Here is a 16341-nt window from a genome sequence, read left to right as displayed (position 1 = left end):
TTCATCGTCCATCAGCTGGCCATTCTTAAACATTTTATGGAGATTTAAATGGAGAGCTTGAATTCAGGTGAGTAGGTTCTAGTTGTTAGAATCTGGATTCACTATATTGAATCCAAGCTCTCCATTGTAATAGATCCAGATTCAGTATATCAAAACTTAGTCATATGACTTATTATCTAGGAGCTTATATTCTTAAACATTTTATGGAGATTTAAATGGAGAGCTTGAATTCAGTTGAACACGTTCTAGTTGTTAATCTAGATTCACTGCATTGAATCGAGATTCATTGTTAGAGACTGCAGTGATTTTCATAATTTATTCACTTGTTTACTGTAGTGAATCTGGATTCAATGCAGTGAATCGAGATTCACTCCAGATTAATTAGCAATAATATGAATTCAATGCAGTGAATCTAGATTCATTGTAATGGATCCAGATTTAGTATATCAAAACTTAGTCATATGACTTATTATCTAGGAGTTTACATTCTTAAACATTTTATGTAAATTTAATTGGAGAGCTTGAATTCAGTTGAACACGTTCTAGTTGTTAGAGATTGCAGTGATTTTCATAATGTATTCACATGTTTACTGTAGTGAATCTAGATTCAATGCATTGAATCCAGATTCACTACAGTAAACATGTGAATACAAAGTGATCACTGCAGTCTCTAACAACTAGAACGTGTTCAACTGAATTCACATGTTTAGTGTAGTGAATCTGGATTCAATGAAGTGAATCCAGATTCACTCCAGTGAATCTAGATTCATTGTAATGAATCCAGATTCAGTATATCAAAACTTAGCCATATGATTTATGTTGTTTTATTTTCAGTTGTAGGCAGCAATGAACAAATAAAGGAACCACATGTTATAAATGCATCAGACAATGATTTTAGGGAAGATGGAATGGACGAAGTAAGCTCGATTCCTTTTCAATCACCAGGTGGTGGTATGTATTGGAAACCTCGGGTTGAAGCTGAATTTAAACCTTATCTAAACCAAAGCTTTCGATCACTAGAGGATGGTATACAGTTTTACCGAGAGTATGGACGTAAAAGTGAGTTTGAGATCAGACGACATACAGAGAAGAAACATGAGGACGGTACAGTTCTTCTTAAACACATTGTTTGCAGTAGAGCTGGCAGCAATGAATCAAAGATGGATGTTAATTTTGAGGATTTTAGTAGCAATTCGAAAAGGAGAAGGAGAACTGTATCTGGTAGATGTGGTTGCAAAGCTAAAGTCATTTTTAAGTTCGATGGTTTGAAAGGATATAATGTTCTCTCATTCGTTGAAGAGCATTCTCATTTTTTGGTGTCCGGGAGTGGGAAACAATTTTTAAAGTCAAATAGAGTTATCGGTCTCGCACATAAGAAACTTGTATTTGATGGTGCAAAAGCCAACATGGGGCTTAACAAAACATATAACTTTGCTAAGGAGTTGTGTGGAAGTTATTCTAATGTTGGTGCTATGTGTACCGAGTTTAAAAATTAGAGTAGGGATGTGAAGCTTTATATTGGTGATCGAGATGCTCAAATGATCATCGAGAAGTTCGCGGATAAGAAGGAGATGAGTGATGGATTTTTCTATGATTATGTAGTCGATGAAGGGGGTCGATTAACTCGCATTTTTTGGGCAGATGTTATTGGACGAAGAAATTACGATGTATTTGGAGATGTGATCTCATTTGACTCTACATATTCCACAAACAAGTAAGATTTTATAGTTAATCTCTTACGATTTTCAATATTGGAATTATATATCATAGTGAATCTTATATTTTTTGTATGTGATACAATAGGTACAACATGAAGTTTGTTCCATTCACTGGTCTCGACAATTATAAGAAGTGTGTTGTATTTACAGCAGAATTGATAGCTAAAGAGGACATTGATAACTATGTCTGGATTTTTGAGGTATTCATGAAATGCATGATTCGCGAGCCAAAGTGTATTGTTACAGATCAGTGCCCTGCCATGAAGCAAGCTATACCAACCGTCTTTAGAGAAGCACGTCACCGTTTGTGCATGTGGCACATTATGAAGAAATTTAACCAAAAGGTAATGAATCCCAAATATAAATATCATGAATCCTCATTAGATAAATATTGAATCTTTCGTTATATATTTATATTGTAGCTGGCAAAATGCATTTCGAAGATGGATGATTTCAAGAGGAAGATCAATGCACTGATTTGGAGTAAAGATATAGATCCAGCAACATTTGAAGTAGGTTGGAAAGATGTTATGAAAGAATTTAAGCTTGAAAGTAATGAATGGTTGTGTGAACTGTATAACATTTGGGAGTCATGGATTCTAGCCTATTATGCTGATGATCTAATGGCTGGTTTATTGCGTACTACATCAATATCAGAGAGTGAGAATAGTTTCTTTGACAAATTCAACCGTAGATCTGACACATTGACAGAATTTTATCCCCGATACGAGAGTGCTATGGATAAGCAAAGGCATACAAATGTAAGATTAAACTATGAAGGAACAAAGTCGATGCCAAGAATGGACACGCCATTGTTATTGGAGAGGGATGCAGCAGAGTCGTACACTTGAACAATGTTTTATGAGGTACAGAAAAAGATAATGTCATCCTGTTATGATATGAGTATCAACAGTATATCAGAACAAGATGGTGTGAAGATTTTTTCCATAAAGGACAAAAAGAGACATGGAAAAATATTTGAGGTAAAACTTAATAATGGAGATTGAAAAAATAAAAATTGAATCGCGATTCAATAGAGTGAATTGCGATTCAATGAAGTGAATCTCGATTCACACCACTGAATCGAGATTCAGTGACCATTTCATGCGCTTGTCATTTTCTTTTTTTATTCGGTGCTAATATACATTTTTTTAAATTTTAGGTGAAACATGTTGTTTTGAATAATGACGTGCAATGTACGTGTAGGATGTTTGAGAAAATGGGTATAGTATGTAGACATGGTTTTTTTGCACTGAACCAAGCTGATGTAACAAAAATACCAAGATATCTTGTTGTAAACCGATGGACAAAAGGTGCTGAGATGAGGCATTCATTGCAGTTCAAGGAAATATCATAACAGTGCAATGCAATTGAAGTTACAAATCACAAGTTGAATGACATATGGTATGATTTCCAATCCTGTGTGAGTTTGGCAGGTTTAGATGGTGAGAGACTTGACTACCTGGAAGGGAAGTTGAAGGAGTTGAAGCACAGTTTGCGTGAATCTAGTTGGAAATCTGACACACAAAACAAAAATGATGTAATGGAGTTTTTTGTTGGCTCAAAAATACCAGCTAAAGTGATTGTTAAACCTCCCATTGAAGGTAGAAACAATGGGTGTGGACGGAGAATTGTTGGTGATTATGAGAAATCAATTAGTCAACGAAAGAAGAAGGTGCCAAGGCTGTGTAATATGTGTAAAAAAATCGATTTCCATGACACACGGACATGCCCATTAAAGAAAACATTACAGCAGAGTGATGTTTAATTTAGTTGTCATATTTCGTTTCAAATCATGTTTAGTAATACATTTCTTATTAAAATTGTTGAATTGTGTAATTCTTAACGACATATATTTAATAGATTATTAATTACATGGTTACGTTGTGTCATGTTAGTATGTTGAATAGAGATCTACTCATATAGCATGTGAATTTCATTATTATTAGTTGTATTATTTCAAAAGGAATGATAAAGTAGTTGTATGCAGTCATCAAGTTAAAATTGATTCGCTTTAAGTGATTCTGGACTAACTATATTGAATCTAGATTCATTGGAGTGAATCTAGATTCACCGAATTGAATCTGGATTCACTATAGGGATTCATTATAATCAATCAAATTATTTGATTGATTCACTTTAAGTGATTCTGGACTAACTATAGTGATTAGTGAATATAGATTCATTGTAGTGAATCTGGATTCACTGAACTGAATATGGATTCACTATAGTGAATCTAGATTCAATCAAATAAATTACTAAAAACTTAAAATAATATTGAACCAGTGAATCCAGATTAAATACATTCAATCTACAATAAGTATGATTAACTTACTGAATCTTTCATTGTAGTAATCTGAATTCACTGAATTGAATCTGGATTCACTATAGTGAATCTAGATTCAATCAAATAAATTAGTAATAACCTAAGATAATATTGAACCAGTGATTCCAGATTAAATACATACAATCCACAATAAGTATGATTAATTTATTGAATCTTACACAAAACCTTGAATTATAACTCACATTCTCTGCTTAAATCGAAATTCTTCCAATTGCATTCACTACCTTCACAGTATTTTCATATATCCAAACTATTCACAAATCTAGAAATAAAATTATGACAAAGCTATTCTTATAAATTATATTTACATGGAAAAGCAGTTCAAAACAAACTGGAGTATTCTATAATATTAAGTGACAATGTACTCAATAACTATAAACTTCAACATTGAAAATTATGCTGATGACAGAATATCATTTTCTCTGAGATCTTATGGTCTTCCTCGTCTCTTTTTTGACATTGGCAGTTTCAGCATGGTGCTGTTGGACTTTCCTGATGACTTTTTTGGCCAATTCATTTGTTAGATCAGTAAGAATTTGGCAACAATATATAGACCTCAGTCTATTTAGCTAATTTTTTAATCGCTCCTGTAGATATGAACAAAAGTTTAGTTCAAGATTCAGTAGCTATATTCTAAATTTTATTAATTCAAAAAGACTAACTGTAAATTATCAATACATTATTAGTTTAAACACTTACACCCTCTCTATGGAAACCAGAGTTCCAATTTGCTGTACCACCGCCCATGTAGGTCTCCATATGTCTCATGACAAAAATACCACAATCAAATTCGTTTTTGGCCGTTCTCCACTCTATCTCAAGTCTGTCAGGCGTTAATGTATTTATTTCACTCGACTTGTGATGTTTTTTGTATGCCAAATATCTCACAAAATTCTTGTGCTGTTTAATCAAAAGTAATCAGTGTCACATAACAAATCCAAATTATCATACAGTAATGTCTAATGTAATATACAAATTGTTTTGGTTGTTCATATGGAAACAGTATTCATGACAGTGAATCACGAATCATTGGATCTAGTTCGCCAGGATTTAATATAGTTAGTTCACCTGGACTCACTCTAATGAATCTGGATTCACACTAGTGAATCTGGATTCACTAGAATTAGCTATAGCTAGTGAATCATGATTCCCTGATGTTAACACAGATTCACTAGCTCAAGTGAATCGAGATTCACAGTAAGATGTGAATCCAGATTCACTAACTCTAGTGATCGAGATTCACTAGAGTTAGCGAATATGGAATTCTCTGACTCTAGTGAATCCAGATTCACTATAGTGAATCCCGATTCACTTATTACTGTATTCTGCCAGTAAATGCTTAAAGCACATACGTAAGGTGGAAAAACATACCAAACACTCAGGACGACCTTGGTATTTTTCCTTGTAGTCTGGGCAGTTTTTGCTATTATCAATCAGCTCCATACTTGGATTCTTTAGCCCATAGCACACAATGTAGAAATGCTCAAACGCATTTATGGGAAAGAAGACTTAATGGTTGTGAAATTTAATCAGAGATTTTACAGATATAGTTAAAATTGGGTTAAAGAACAAAAACATTTGAAAGCAGGTAAGAAACATTCAATTTGTCTCCACTTAAAAACCATTTCACTGAAAAAACAGTAACAATATTCAATTTAATAAAGGGACAAAATACTAAAAACAGTGAGTCTCACACCTAAAAATAAAATATCAAATAAGATTTAAGAACTCACAAATTATCTTCTTCAGCAGAATCATCACCTGAATGCCTTGCTTCTTCTCTATGTACCCAATTCCATATGATGCTTTCCAGCTGACTTTGCCTAGCAGTAATCTGAGATACCCTCTGCACCCATGGTGACCGAAGAGACGTTGCAGGCTTCACCATCCTCTTTTCTTTCCCCCTTCCCGCATGTTCCTTATTTTTTGTCACATGAACTTTCTTACCTTTTTTTTCACCTACTGTAGCAGCATCTTCAGCTTGTTTATCATTTCTTCGTACAGAGTCATCAATGATTTCAGATTCACAAGCTTTAGCAATCTGAACAACATCAACCATTTCTACTATCTTAGTCTGAGTATCCTGTGTTAGCCCAAGAGAAAAACTAGGTTCTTCAGTCTATGGGGTACCAGATTCACTGAGCTTGCGCCTCACTGGTCTGTCAACCTTACCCATGCTAACAGACTCTATAATCTTATCAACCTCTTGAATAAACTTTTGGGAGACTTGTGTTTGTGGTAACTCAGCTGATATTGGATCAACAACAGGGGAACCATGCATATCTCTACTCACCTTGGTGTTCACATTAGGGGTATCATCAACAATGTTTCCCACAGCTGTTTTATTGTCATAGGTACTTCCACGATGTCCACACCCCTGCACAAGAACATTTGAAATTCTATGTTGAATTTGAAAGAGCTCGTTGTCATTGGGGAACAGCTTTCTCATTGTCTCACACTCAGCATCATATCTATCTTTTGCAGATTCCAACTCTACAGCTCTCCGTTGTACCCTCTCAATACAATCCTGCAGTTTGAATATCACAGACATTGGTCACCATAAATTATTAACATGGCGAGAGACAAGATTCGATAGATTGAGATTACATTCAATGTATTTGAATTGAGATTCAAATGACTGAATCCAGAGTCGACTAAAGTAAATCTAGTTTCACTTTAGTGAATCGAGATTCAGTAGTAGTGAATCCAGATTCACTTTAGTAAATCGATATTGAGTATCATTGAATCCAGATTCATTTAAGTGAATCGGAATTCAGTTTAACTTAATCGATAAGCACTGATCTGAAACGAGATTCAGTATTATTTAAACGATTCATTGAACTGAATCGACAAAGTGTTTAAGTGAATCTCGATTCACTCCTACTGAATCGAGATTAAATTGATTAAACAAAGTCTTACAACTTAATTTGCTAACCTTTCGAATTGTCTCAATACTTTTAGGCGAGTTTCCAGTACCACTCTGCATTCGAGATGAAGGTGCAAGTTCAACCCTCTCTGTAAATGCACCTTTGCCAAATGAATTTGTACTTATTTCCTCTGATTGTCTTTCCTTCAAGGCCAAGTCAGTCCAGCCTAAAAATGTAGGGGTTGTTCTCTCAACCAACCTCCTCCCTTTGAACAGAACCTGATCGGCATAGAACAGCTAGAAAGACGGAGATAAGAAATAAAGCACACTAATTAGTAATCATCAAGTAAAACTACTTTAACTACAATAATGTAAAAATAAATCAATATTATACAAGTGACTTACAATCAAAAATGCAAGAGGACCCGTGTAGAATTGTTTTGTCGGGTCTACCCTCCACTTGTGTTGGCTTTCTATCATTGAGTCAAGCAAGAAAGAACACCAATTGTATTCAAAGCACTGATCAACATTGTCACCAAGAACTAGAATCCGTTGGTTGACATACGGATTGCTAAGCGATTGGATCATGCTGTTGTGGAAGAGAACCAAGAAATTTAGTTTAAAAAGCAAATTAACAACAGAACTCTGCTTCAGTTTCTCAGACACAGCCCCTAGAGTAATTTTCCAACCAACACTATCTGTGAATTGAGCCCTCCATTCATCCACCAATGCTGACTTCCCATTACTGGAGGCTGGTATACGCTTCCTGCCTAGAGGTAATCCCATCACTTGATGTACATCTTCCTCTGTGATACTGATTGATCCTCTGGGAAGATTAAGCGCAACGGCATCACTGTCAAAGGACTGCAGAATCTTGTACCCCAACATATGTGGCAGTTCCTTTAATCCAAATTGTAAAAGGCCTCCAAGTCCAGCTAGTCTCACCCATTCTTTTTGGGAGTCAGAGAGTGACAAAACCATATCAGAGAATATCTTTGGAGAGACCCGTATCCTACTCAACTCCTTCGGTTCAGACCTCACTTTTTTTTCACAACCTTCTCCAGTGACAAAAATAATATAATTAGATCAAATTATCCATCAGTTAATACACAAAAAAAATTAAAGATTTTAGTAAACCAACCTTTTTCATCTTCTTCCTTCCTTTTGTGATCTGTTCATTGTCTTCATCCCTCCTACGCTTTGATGTTTCCTCACCGGCAGGATTATTTGGGGGGTTGATGAAGTAATCGTCACTGCTGGGCACGTTCATAGTGCGTGGTGTCCTCTGTTTCCTGTCCGATTTCTTTTTATCTGGCAATTGAACTTGAAGAGGTATAGGTGTAAATACCTTTACAATCTCAACACATGTTGTTTGTTTGTTCCTTGAGCTAGATCGTAGACCTGATAAACCCATGACAGTTTATTTTTTAATGAGACCAGCCTTTGAATAATGCGTGGTAAGCATGAAGGTGGAATCACATTATTGAATCAAGATATTATAATCTGAATCGGGATTCACTGGGGTGAATAGAGATTCGCGAAAATGAATCTCGATTCCCTCTAGTGGAGCACGATTCACTGTAGTGAATCTCGATTCACTGCAGTGAATCTCTATTCAATTAAGCGAATCGAGATTCAACAAAATGTATTAAGATTCAGCAAAGTGATTCCAGATTCAAGAAAAGGAATCGAGATTCAGCAAAGTGAATCCAGATTCAATGATATGATACCAACTCCATCCCATACCATACATTGTTTTAGTGGCTCGTCCCACAAAACAACAAGGAAAAACTGATCATCGCTACAGTTTCATTTCACTGTTATTATACATATAGCATATAATTTTTTCATACTATATACACGGCCTCAGATCATATTTGGTAATGTTTCCATCCTATATACTCAGCCTCAGATCATATTTGGTATTTTTTACAAACAAACAAACAATCATGATAAAGATGAAGTTTAAAGAACAAGCATTTTTACACAACTGGCCAGAAAATCCAATATATGAATCTCGATTCACTATGAAGAATCTGGATTCACCTTATTGAATGGAGATTCACTATGAAGAATCTGGATTCAACTACAGTGCATAAGGCAAAATCGAGACAACCAAAATTAATCGCTGCTCATTTAGAACAAATGAAAACATCTTACAATATTAAAAAAACTTAACTTATTCTCACAAGAACTTAAAACTGTAAAAAATAAAAACCCTAAACTAGAACATGCATCGATAACATTTTATAAAGCTAAAAAAATAAAATAAAAAATTATTCAACAACATGCAAGTGATTAATCTAAAAATTTTTGAAACTTTGATAAAAATATGCAGTTTTAATAAGCGGGTTGGAATCGTTTTACCCCTTCTTGAAGACGAGGGTTTTAGAGTCTGTGAGTTGTTTTTCTTCATCTCTAGCGTCGAATGCTTGTTGTTCGTCTTCGTTCGAGTTGCAATGAGATGTTGAAAGAAATCGAAGTGTTGAGATATCGACGCAATGTGAAGAATTTAGTTGTTCTGGTAGATAGAAGATGAGACGATAGAGAGAGAAAACTTGCTGTTCTAGCTTGATAGAGTGAAACTGAAAGGTCTTTTTCGTGAAAAAGAGTGTTTGACAGGTTTTGCTAATTAATTACAACGTGTTTCATTAATGAATCTTTCCTAAATTACCCCTGATGTGTATATAAGATGTATTTATTTTTTATTTTGCCATTTTCAATTTTGTGTGTCTACATATCTATATGTTTGTATGTATATGTATATGCGCGTGCACACTCTCTCTTTTCTATACCACATCAATTATTATTCATCTGCATGCAAAATGATTTCTTAATATCAAGTTTCTACAAATATTTTCCAACCACTTTCTACCATTACAACTATTATTCATAAAAAAATTTATTGTTTTAAATCATTCTACTCTTTTTTATTTCAACAATCTCCAATTTTAAAGGTCTTCTTGGCAACTTTGTCGTAAAATTTAGGTTTTTTCCTTTCTAGAAACCACCTTATATATAACGTCAATTTAGGTAAAGCATATATTTTAATTTATATCTAAATCATCTACAAAGTTCGTTTTTTTTCAATCAATCACTTGATTCCATTTTGCTCCTGAAATTTCCCTAAAATCCTAATCATTTCTCACTTAAACTTAGGTGTAAAGCACATAACCTATTTTGTTGATGCTCTACAAGTTTTTTACGTGACATTAAGTGAGAGTATCGTTGAAATTTTAGGAAAATTTTAGCTAATTTTAGCTAATAAAGTAGACTCAGATGGTTGATTGAAAGAACAACAAATTTTCTTGGTCATTTAGATATAGAATGAAAATATAAAATGATTTATATAAATTAAGCCTAAATATAGGGTGGTTTCTAGTGAAATAAAAAACCAATTTTTTTTTTGACTTAATGGTAAAGAACTTATATAATTTAAAAAAAAATCATTTTCCCTTTAAAAGAGGGAGTACTAGAAAAACTTTTTCTACCCAAAATAACCTTCGTCTGTCATTAATTTAACAAAGTTACCCTTTCTTTTTTCGTTACTCAGAATCAGAGAATTCTAAAGCCCTAAAATTCCCTTCCTTCTCCATTCTATCGGTTAGGATTTTCCTCTGGCAACTCATTCCCACTCTCTATGTCTCATCAATTGGCGGTTACGAAATTGAACAGATGCTTAGTATTATTATCCTAATCATCCCGAAACCTTCTGTTCCATCTTCTCCTCAAATATCAGATTTTAGGCATCAACAAGGATGAGGAAGTGAACAAATTGGGCAAGCTTTTTATAAGAGGAAATTTTCTGGTATGTCTTGATCAATTTATAAATTTTGATTTTGTTATGGATTTGTTTGTTTTATTGTGTTAGAGTTAGATACAGTGTGGTTTTGAAGTGATTTGATTTTCACTTTTGGGAATTGGTGGTTTTGGTTGTTTTCTTTTCTCGTTTTTTTAACTGGATGGAGACAGATTAGGTGGAATTAGGTATTCAGCCTGAATTGAAATCGGGATTATGTGAAGTTTCAATTTTTTTCGATGCGTTATCTGTTGAAATCTTGTGATTGAGTGCACAATTGTGATCTTTTGGGGAAATTTATTGTGGTTTGAAGATGTGATTACTTGATCTGTACTGTATATGGACAGATTATATAAAGTGTCTGGAATGGCACTGAGTTAGTTTGCGGAAAAAGTCATTCTTACTTTAGCAACATAAGTAATGTGAATTCGCAATATGTATAAAGTTTAGTGGATGCGGGATCTAAAAAGATCTTGAATTGTCAGTTTGTAAATTTCGTGAAGTTGAGGATTTGGAGGGCAGGGTGTGATTTTACTAGACCTTTTAAAATTGGCCCTGATTGCTTATTTTCTGTTGTTGGTTCATTTTATGAAATTCTGGGTAGTAACATGTAAGTTTTGTAAAGTGTAAACTATGTACCTAAAACAGTTCAAGAGATGGAGTATCAAAGCTTCTGTTACATTCTTTTTTAATTTTGACTATTGGTTTAGGGATTGATTTTTGTAGATTTTCACTTGCTTCTTGCACACTAGAGATTGGAATTAACTTGTATACGAAAAATGTGATTTTTCATCAAGTCATGAACGTAGAGAAACTAACAGTTTAATGCTTGTAGATTCTTATAACATTATGGAAAGGGTGTGTTTGGAGCTTGTCAAGCCTTAGTTTGTAGAAACCTTAATGAGTATTTTGGATTTTTTATGGGATTGTCAAATTTTCATGGGTTTATATATGTACTCATACATTAGGTAGTGCGAAGACTTAGCACGACTCTAACGTCATAAGCTTGGATTTACATCTACATCATCAAAAATTACTTTTAGGTATATTCTTGTGAAAGTATTTGATTGAGATTGAGATTGGTTTATTAATTTGAGTGCCTCTGATTATCCGCTTGTGACCCAGGATGGTAAGTTTTGATTGGTTTATTGGGGTTTTTTGGATTTGGGTTTGTTTATTTAGGTTTTGTGATGTTTGATTGTAAATATGTTGCTCATGTTCTCGTATTTTCCGAGGGATCTGGACTTTATTGATCATACTAGCAACATGGGATGGAAAGAGTATGTTTTGCTGTTTGTTTGTTTGTGTGTGTGTGTGTGTGTGTGTGTTTGTTTTGGTGGATTGTTGAGATGGGTTTTGTGCAGGTTTCAGAGGGCAAAGCTGGTGACAATTGATCTAGGGCTATACATTTCGAAGAAGCAGGATATGTTCTGGATTACTCAGCGGAGGAGTGTGCCCACTGCCTTTAAACTCTTTACAGGTAAATGTTTTGTTTCGGAACTTGATTTGAACATGAAATGCATATTTTCTACTAACGTGTAATTGATTAATTGGCTGGATATTAGGATTGATATGGATCTTTTGATTAGTTGCATGTAACATTAGTTTCTTGACAAAAAAAGGTTGCATGACGGTGCTATAGGTTACCTGTTGTACAGATCTAATTTCGAGATTAGAGACTCACTAAGGTTATAATTTGCCTTATATGCAAGTATGTTTGAGAGAACTGGTTATGAAATCTCAAATACAAAGGAAAAATATTGCAAGTGATTTGCTATTGTGATCCCAAACATGCTTAAAATCGCAATGCTGGAGGATCAACAATTTGGTGTGTACTCAATCATGTGTGAGAAATTGATTCATGGCATAAGAAGTATGAAGCTTGTGTATTGGTCAGTTTGAAGCTTAAAGGTAGGTATATGGCTAATTTGTTTGCAAGTGATTTTTTATGAAGAAAATCAGCTACCTATTGACTATATTCTGACAGTCAATTAAATTTATGTTTAACGAAACTCACATATATAGATGTGCCATCCTTTGAGAATATATATTTTGCAAGAAGATATTGAGATGCTGATCACCCCAGAGAAGCATTGGTAATTATGTCCACCAAAGGATTCGTTATCTCAAGGGTCTGCTCATATTCTATATCAGGTTAGGATGATTAAGTTTCAGGACTGGTTTTAGTTGTCAAGTACTTAAGGATTCAGTTTTGAGTTGTGAATTATTATACACCTTCTGCAATGCATATCAGTGGATATATGAGTAACTTGTGACTCATAATGCTATTAATTGTCCTTTGCTTCAACTTGTCTATATTTAGTGGATATATGAGTAACTTGTGACTCATAATGCTATTAATTGTCCTTTGCTTCAACTTGTCTATATTTACAATTAAATGATAAAAATAGAAGGAATGGGTGCATCTCATTAAGAGTTTGTTGAGATGGTTTGTGGCAATTAGAATTAATGGAGCAAGGAGAGTAGACGTATAAATAGATGAATTGAAATGATTAAAAAAGGATACGGTAGATACATAATTAATAGGAGATGTTTTAAATATTTGGGTTAAAAGTTTTTTTTATTTCCTTATTTTGTTTGCTCCCTTGGTTACTTGAATAAATTACTATATACCAAAATATACTCCTTCCTTTGTGGCTTTCTCTTCAATTCTTCATACCTAGATATGAGCATATAGTGATATAGATTACATTCATCATGATGATTTACTTAATACTGCGCATTTAGATTACATTCACCCACTTAACCCAAATATCAGAGACTCACTACATGTGACTTGATGTAATTTATCATCTTATGTTTGGGTGCTTTTTGTCATGGTCATAATATAGGATTCATATAGCCGATCCCAAACATTTGGGATAAAGGCTATTTTGTTGTTTAATCATTCATTCCTCGTCCTCTGAAAAAAAAGATTAGGTATTGAACATGACCCAAGATGCCCCACAAAATAATTGAGATGGTTTTACAATGTCAATAACTTGAGATTTGTTATCAGTAAGTTGATGCAAATTTATGGTAGTTATGAACTTATAAGTTATAACCCTGCTAATAAATCTTAAAGACCAGTTAGTAGGTACGTAAGCCTACCTTTCTTGTTCTGTAACCTGGGAGTACATGTTTCTTTGTGTATGTTATGTTCACTGTAGCATGCTACTATTTAGGTCATTATTTTGTGCGGCTATCCGTTTCGATATATGATGGCTTTGCATGATTGATGTTAGTCTGAATCTGATCCACTCAATTAGCCTCTTAATGAGTCAATCAGATAACGAAATACAAAATTAACAGTTCTTCAAAACTACACTTCATTAGAAGATTGTGTTATCGCTTTATGAATTGGGTGCACATCTATGACACATGCATATTAACTTCTCGTGTCTCAAACCTTATGGCAAATGTGTCATGTTACATTGACTTTGTATGTGCCTTGAGAGAGTATAGTCTCTGTTTTTCCCCATCCTTTAACTTTTTTTTAATCCAGATTAAGTCGCCTCTTGGTTAAGTGAGTTTAAAGTGGTCCAATGAGTCAATTCTTCTTAAACACCAATTGGTCCTAAAAGATTCATATAAAATCCTTCTTTTGTCTATTCTTCCTTTTGTACGAATTTGGCATGAAGTTATAGGGTTGACATTTGATACCTACTTGCAAACTTTTATCAAAACTTTCGGAGGATCCATATTCTGTATAGCTATTATTTTCATGAGAAAAGATCTAGATGATGGCATAGTGATGTTGAAGTCTCAAGTCTTATGCTAATCTTTTCTTGCGTTTACCTCAACTGACAAGAAACTTGCTTAGGAGGCTATGCATTTATTTATGGACAAACGTATGCCAAGTTTCAAGCATTATTTCTGGTAGTTCTTGCTTTTCAAAGGTAAGCATTTATGACTTGTGACTACTCATTAAACTAGGTGAAGAACAACACCACAGACCAACTTATACTATTTAATAAGAATGATGATGATGTAGCAGCTTATACTATTTAATAAGAATGACGACGACGACGTATAATACTAATGAGTAATGAGGAACAGATTGCATTGCTGAGACAATTATATAACTTCCTTTCTTTTCCCTTCTCTTATCTTATTTCAGCTATTTTCTTGATCTATATTATCATTGGTTCATGGGTTAATTGTGGATAGACCCCCTGTATCATCACTGAATTGCGGATACACCTGATCCTTGTTTAGTTGTCAGGAACAAAACTGCTCTTCGGCCCGGGCTTGGTGCGATTAGGCTCGAGAGGCTTATGACTTCGCTGTTGTCAGAGGAAAACTTCAGGCCAAGACAATGCAAGTAGTAACCCTTGTATTTGGGTGGAACGATGTTTTTGGGCTCTCTTTTGAGAGGGAGTAGTGAAGTCTTTTGTTGCAGAGAAGAAGCACGCAGTAGCAGGAAGTTGGCTTGTGCAGCGCCTATTGATGGTATCTGATGGTTGAAAGGAAAGAACAAATGGAAGAAAGCTTTGTTGATTTTGCTGTAGAAAATACTGGTTGTATTGAACCACAGTGAATTGGGATGAAATTTCTTTGTAACTAAAGAGTAATTTATAAGAGTTATGGGTGTATTGAACCACAGTGAATTGGGATGAAATTTCTTTGTAACTAAAGAGTAATTTATAAGAGTTATGGGTGTAGCCTCTTGAAGTTGTTGGATCTCGGTAATAGACTCTTCTGAACTGTGTTTTTACGAGCATTGTACACATTGATTTTTATTTTTCGTTGAAGAAAGGTACTTTATATACAATCCGACATATTCACATTGGACATAAGATAATCTTTATGCTTAGAAGTAACTACAATCCAATCAAAAAGTATACTGTCATGTCTTAGCGCGAAAATTGATAAATCTCGGAATCCATTGAAGATTGTTTTTTGAATTCAAAAAGAACAATCTTTAAATTCATGAAGAATTTCGAATTCGAATCCATTGAAGATTGTTTTTTGAATTCAAAAAGAACAATCTTTAAATTCATGAAGAATTTCGAATTCACGAAGAAAATTAATATAAGAAATTTCACGGATGTAAAGTCATGCCTCTAGGACTTATACTCTGCCTAGCTAAAAAGAAAAACAAACTGGACTCTTACTAGGACTCGGATTTTATTAAAAATAGAGATAGCAAAACTATCATTAAAAGACTCCCTATGATTAAGGAAATAAAACATTCAAATTTAGGATCAAGTCGGATTTTCAAATCAAAATAGATTTCTAAACCATTATCAAAAGTAGTAAAAAGCTGACAAAAAGTTTGATATCTCCCAAGCCTGAGGGAATTGCGTGAAACAAACGGTGGTAAACCGACTAGCAATAGGTTTGATTGACTTTGTCTCGAAAAAATATGTGATTTTATATTTTATCTATCCAATTCTAACACGTAGTTTGGAAGATACAACTCATTCAATAAATTTATACCAAATATTTCCCTAAATAAAATTATAATTTAAAATAATATTAAAAATTTTACCACGTGCAATGCACGTGCAATCCAACTAGTAAAAATAAAAGAGAGCGCATTTAATATGGAGATGAAGTGTACAAAATTTTGATTCCTTCTAAATTAACATTTTATCCCTAACAAATA

At 34.0% G+C, this 16341-nt stretch overlaps 1 protein-coding gene and 1 long non-coding RNA gene across 3 annotated transcripts; both read left to right on the top strand.

Moving 5' to 3' along the window:
- LOC109836379 (protein FAR1-RELATED SEQUENCE 5-like) lies at nucleotides 1539–3486 on the top strand. Its single transcript, XM_020404268.1, has 6 exons — nucleotides 1539–1714; nucleotides 1804–2062; nucleotides 2141–2559; nucleotides 2632–2701; nucleotides 2881–2914; nucleotides 3155–3486. The coding sequence occupies exons 1-6, from the start codon at nucleotides 1539–1541 to the stop codon at nucleotides 3484–3486; spliced, it is 1290 nt and encodes a 429-aa protein (XP_020259857.1).
- On the top strand, nucleotides 10472–15313 carry LOC109826544. 2 transcript variants are annotated; one of them, XR_002243293.1, is made up of 3 exons: nucleotides 10472–10739; nucleotides 12095–12210; nucleotides 14949–15313. It is a non-coding gene; the product is annotated as an uncharacterized LOC109826544 (long non-coding RNA). The 2 variants fall into 2 exon arrangements; XR_002243292.1 differs by having other exon boundaries at nucleotides 10474–10739; nucleotides 14956–15313.

This window comes from Asparagus officinalis, chromosome 1 (assembly GCF_001876935.1).
Source record: "Asparagus officinalis chromosome 1, Aspof.V1, whole genome shotgun sequence".
Classification (NCBI taxonomy): Eukaryota; Viridiplantae; Streptophyta; class Magnoliopsida; order Asparagales; family Asparagaceae; genus Asparagus; species Asparagus officinalis.
Note: the sequence above shows the minus strand (reverse complement) of the source record. Positions and strands in the feature narration are given on the sequence as shown.

Coding starts and splice junctions, on each gene's coding strand:
- LOC109836379 (XM_020404268.1), top strand. CDS start 1,539: ATGATCATCGAGAAGTTCGCGGATAAGAAGGAGATGAGTGATGGATTT. Junction 1,715..1,803: donor TCTACATATTCCACAAACAA/GTAAGATTTTAT, acceptor GTGATACAATAG/GTACAACATGAAGTTTGTTC. Junction 2,915..3,154: donor TTTGAATAATGACGTGCAAT/GTACGTGTAGGA, acceptor TGAGTTTGGCAG/GTTTAGATGGTGAGAGACTT.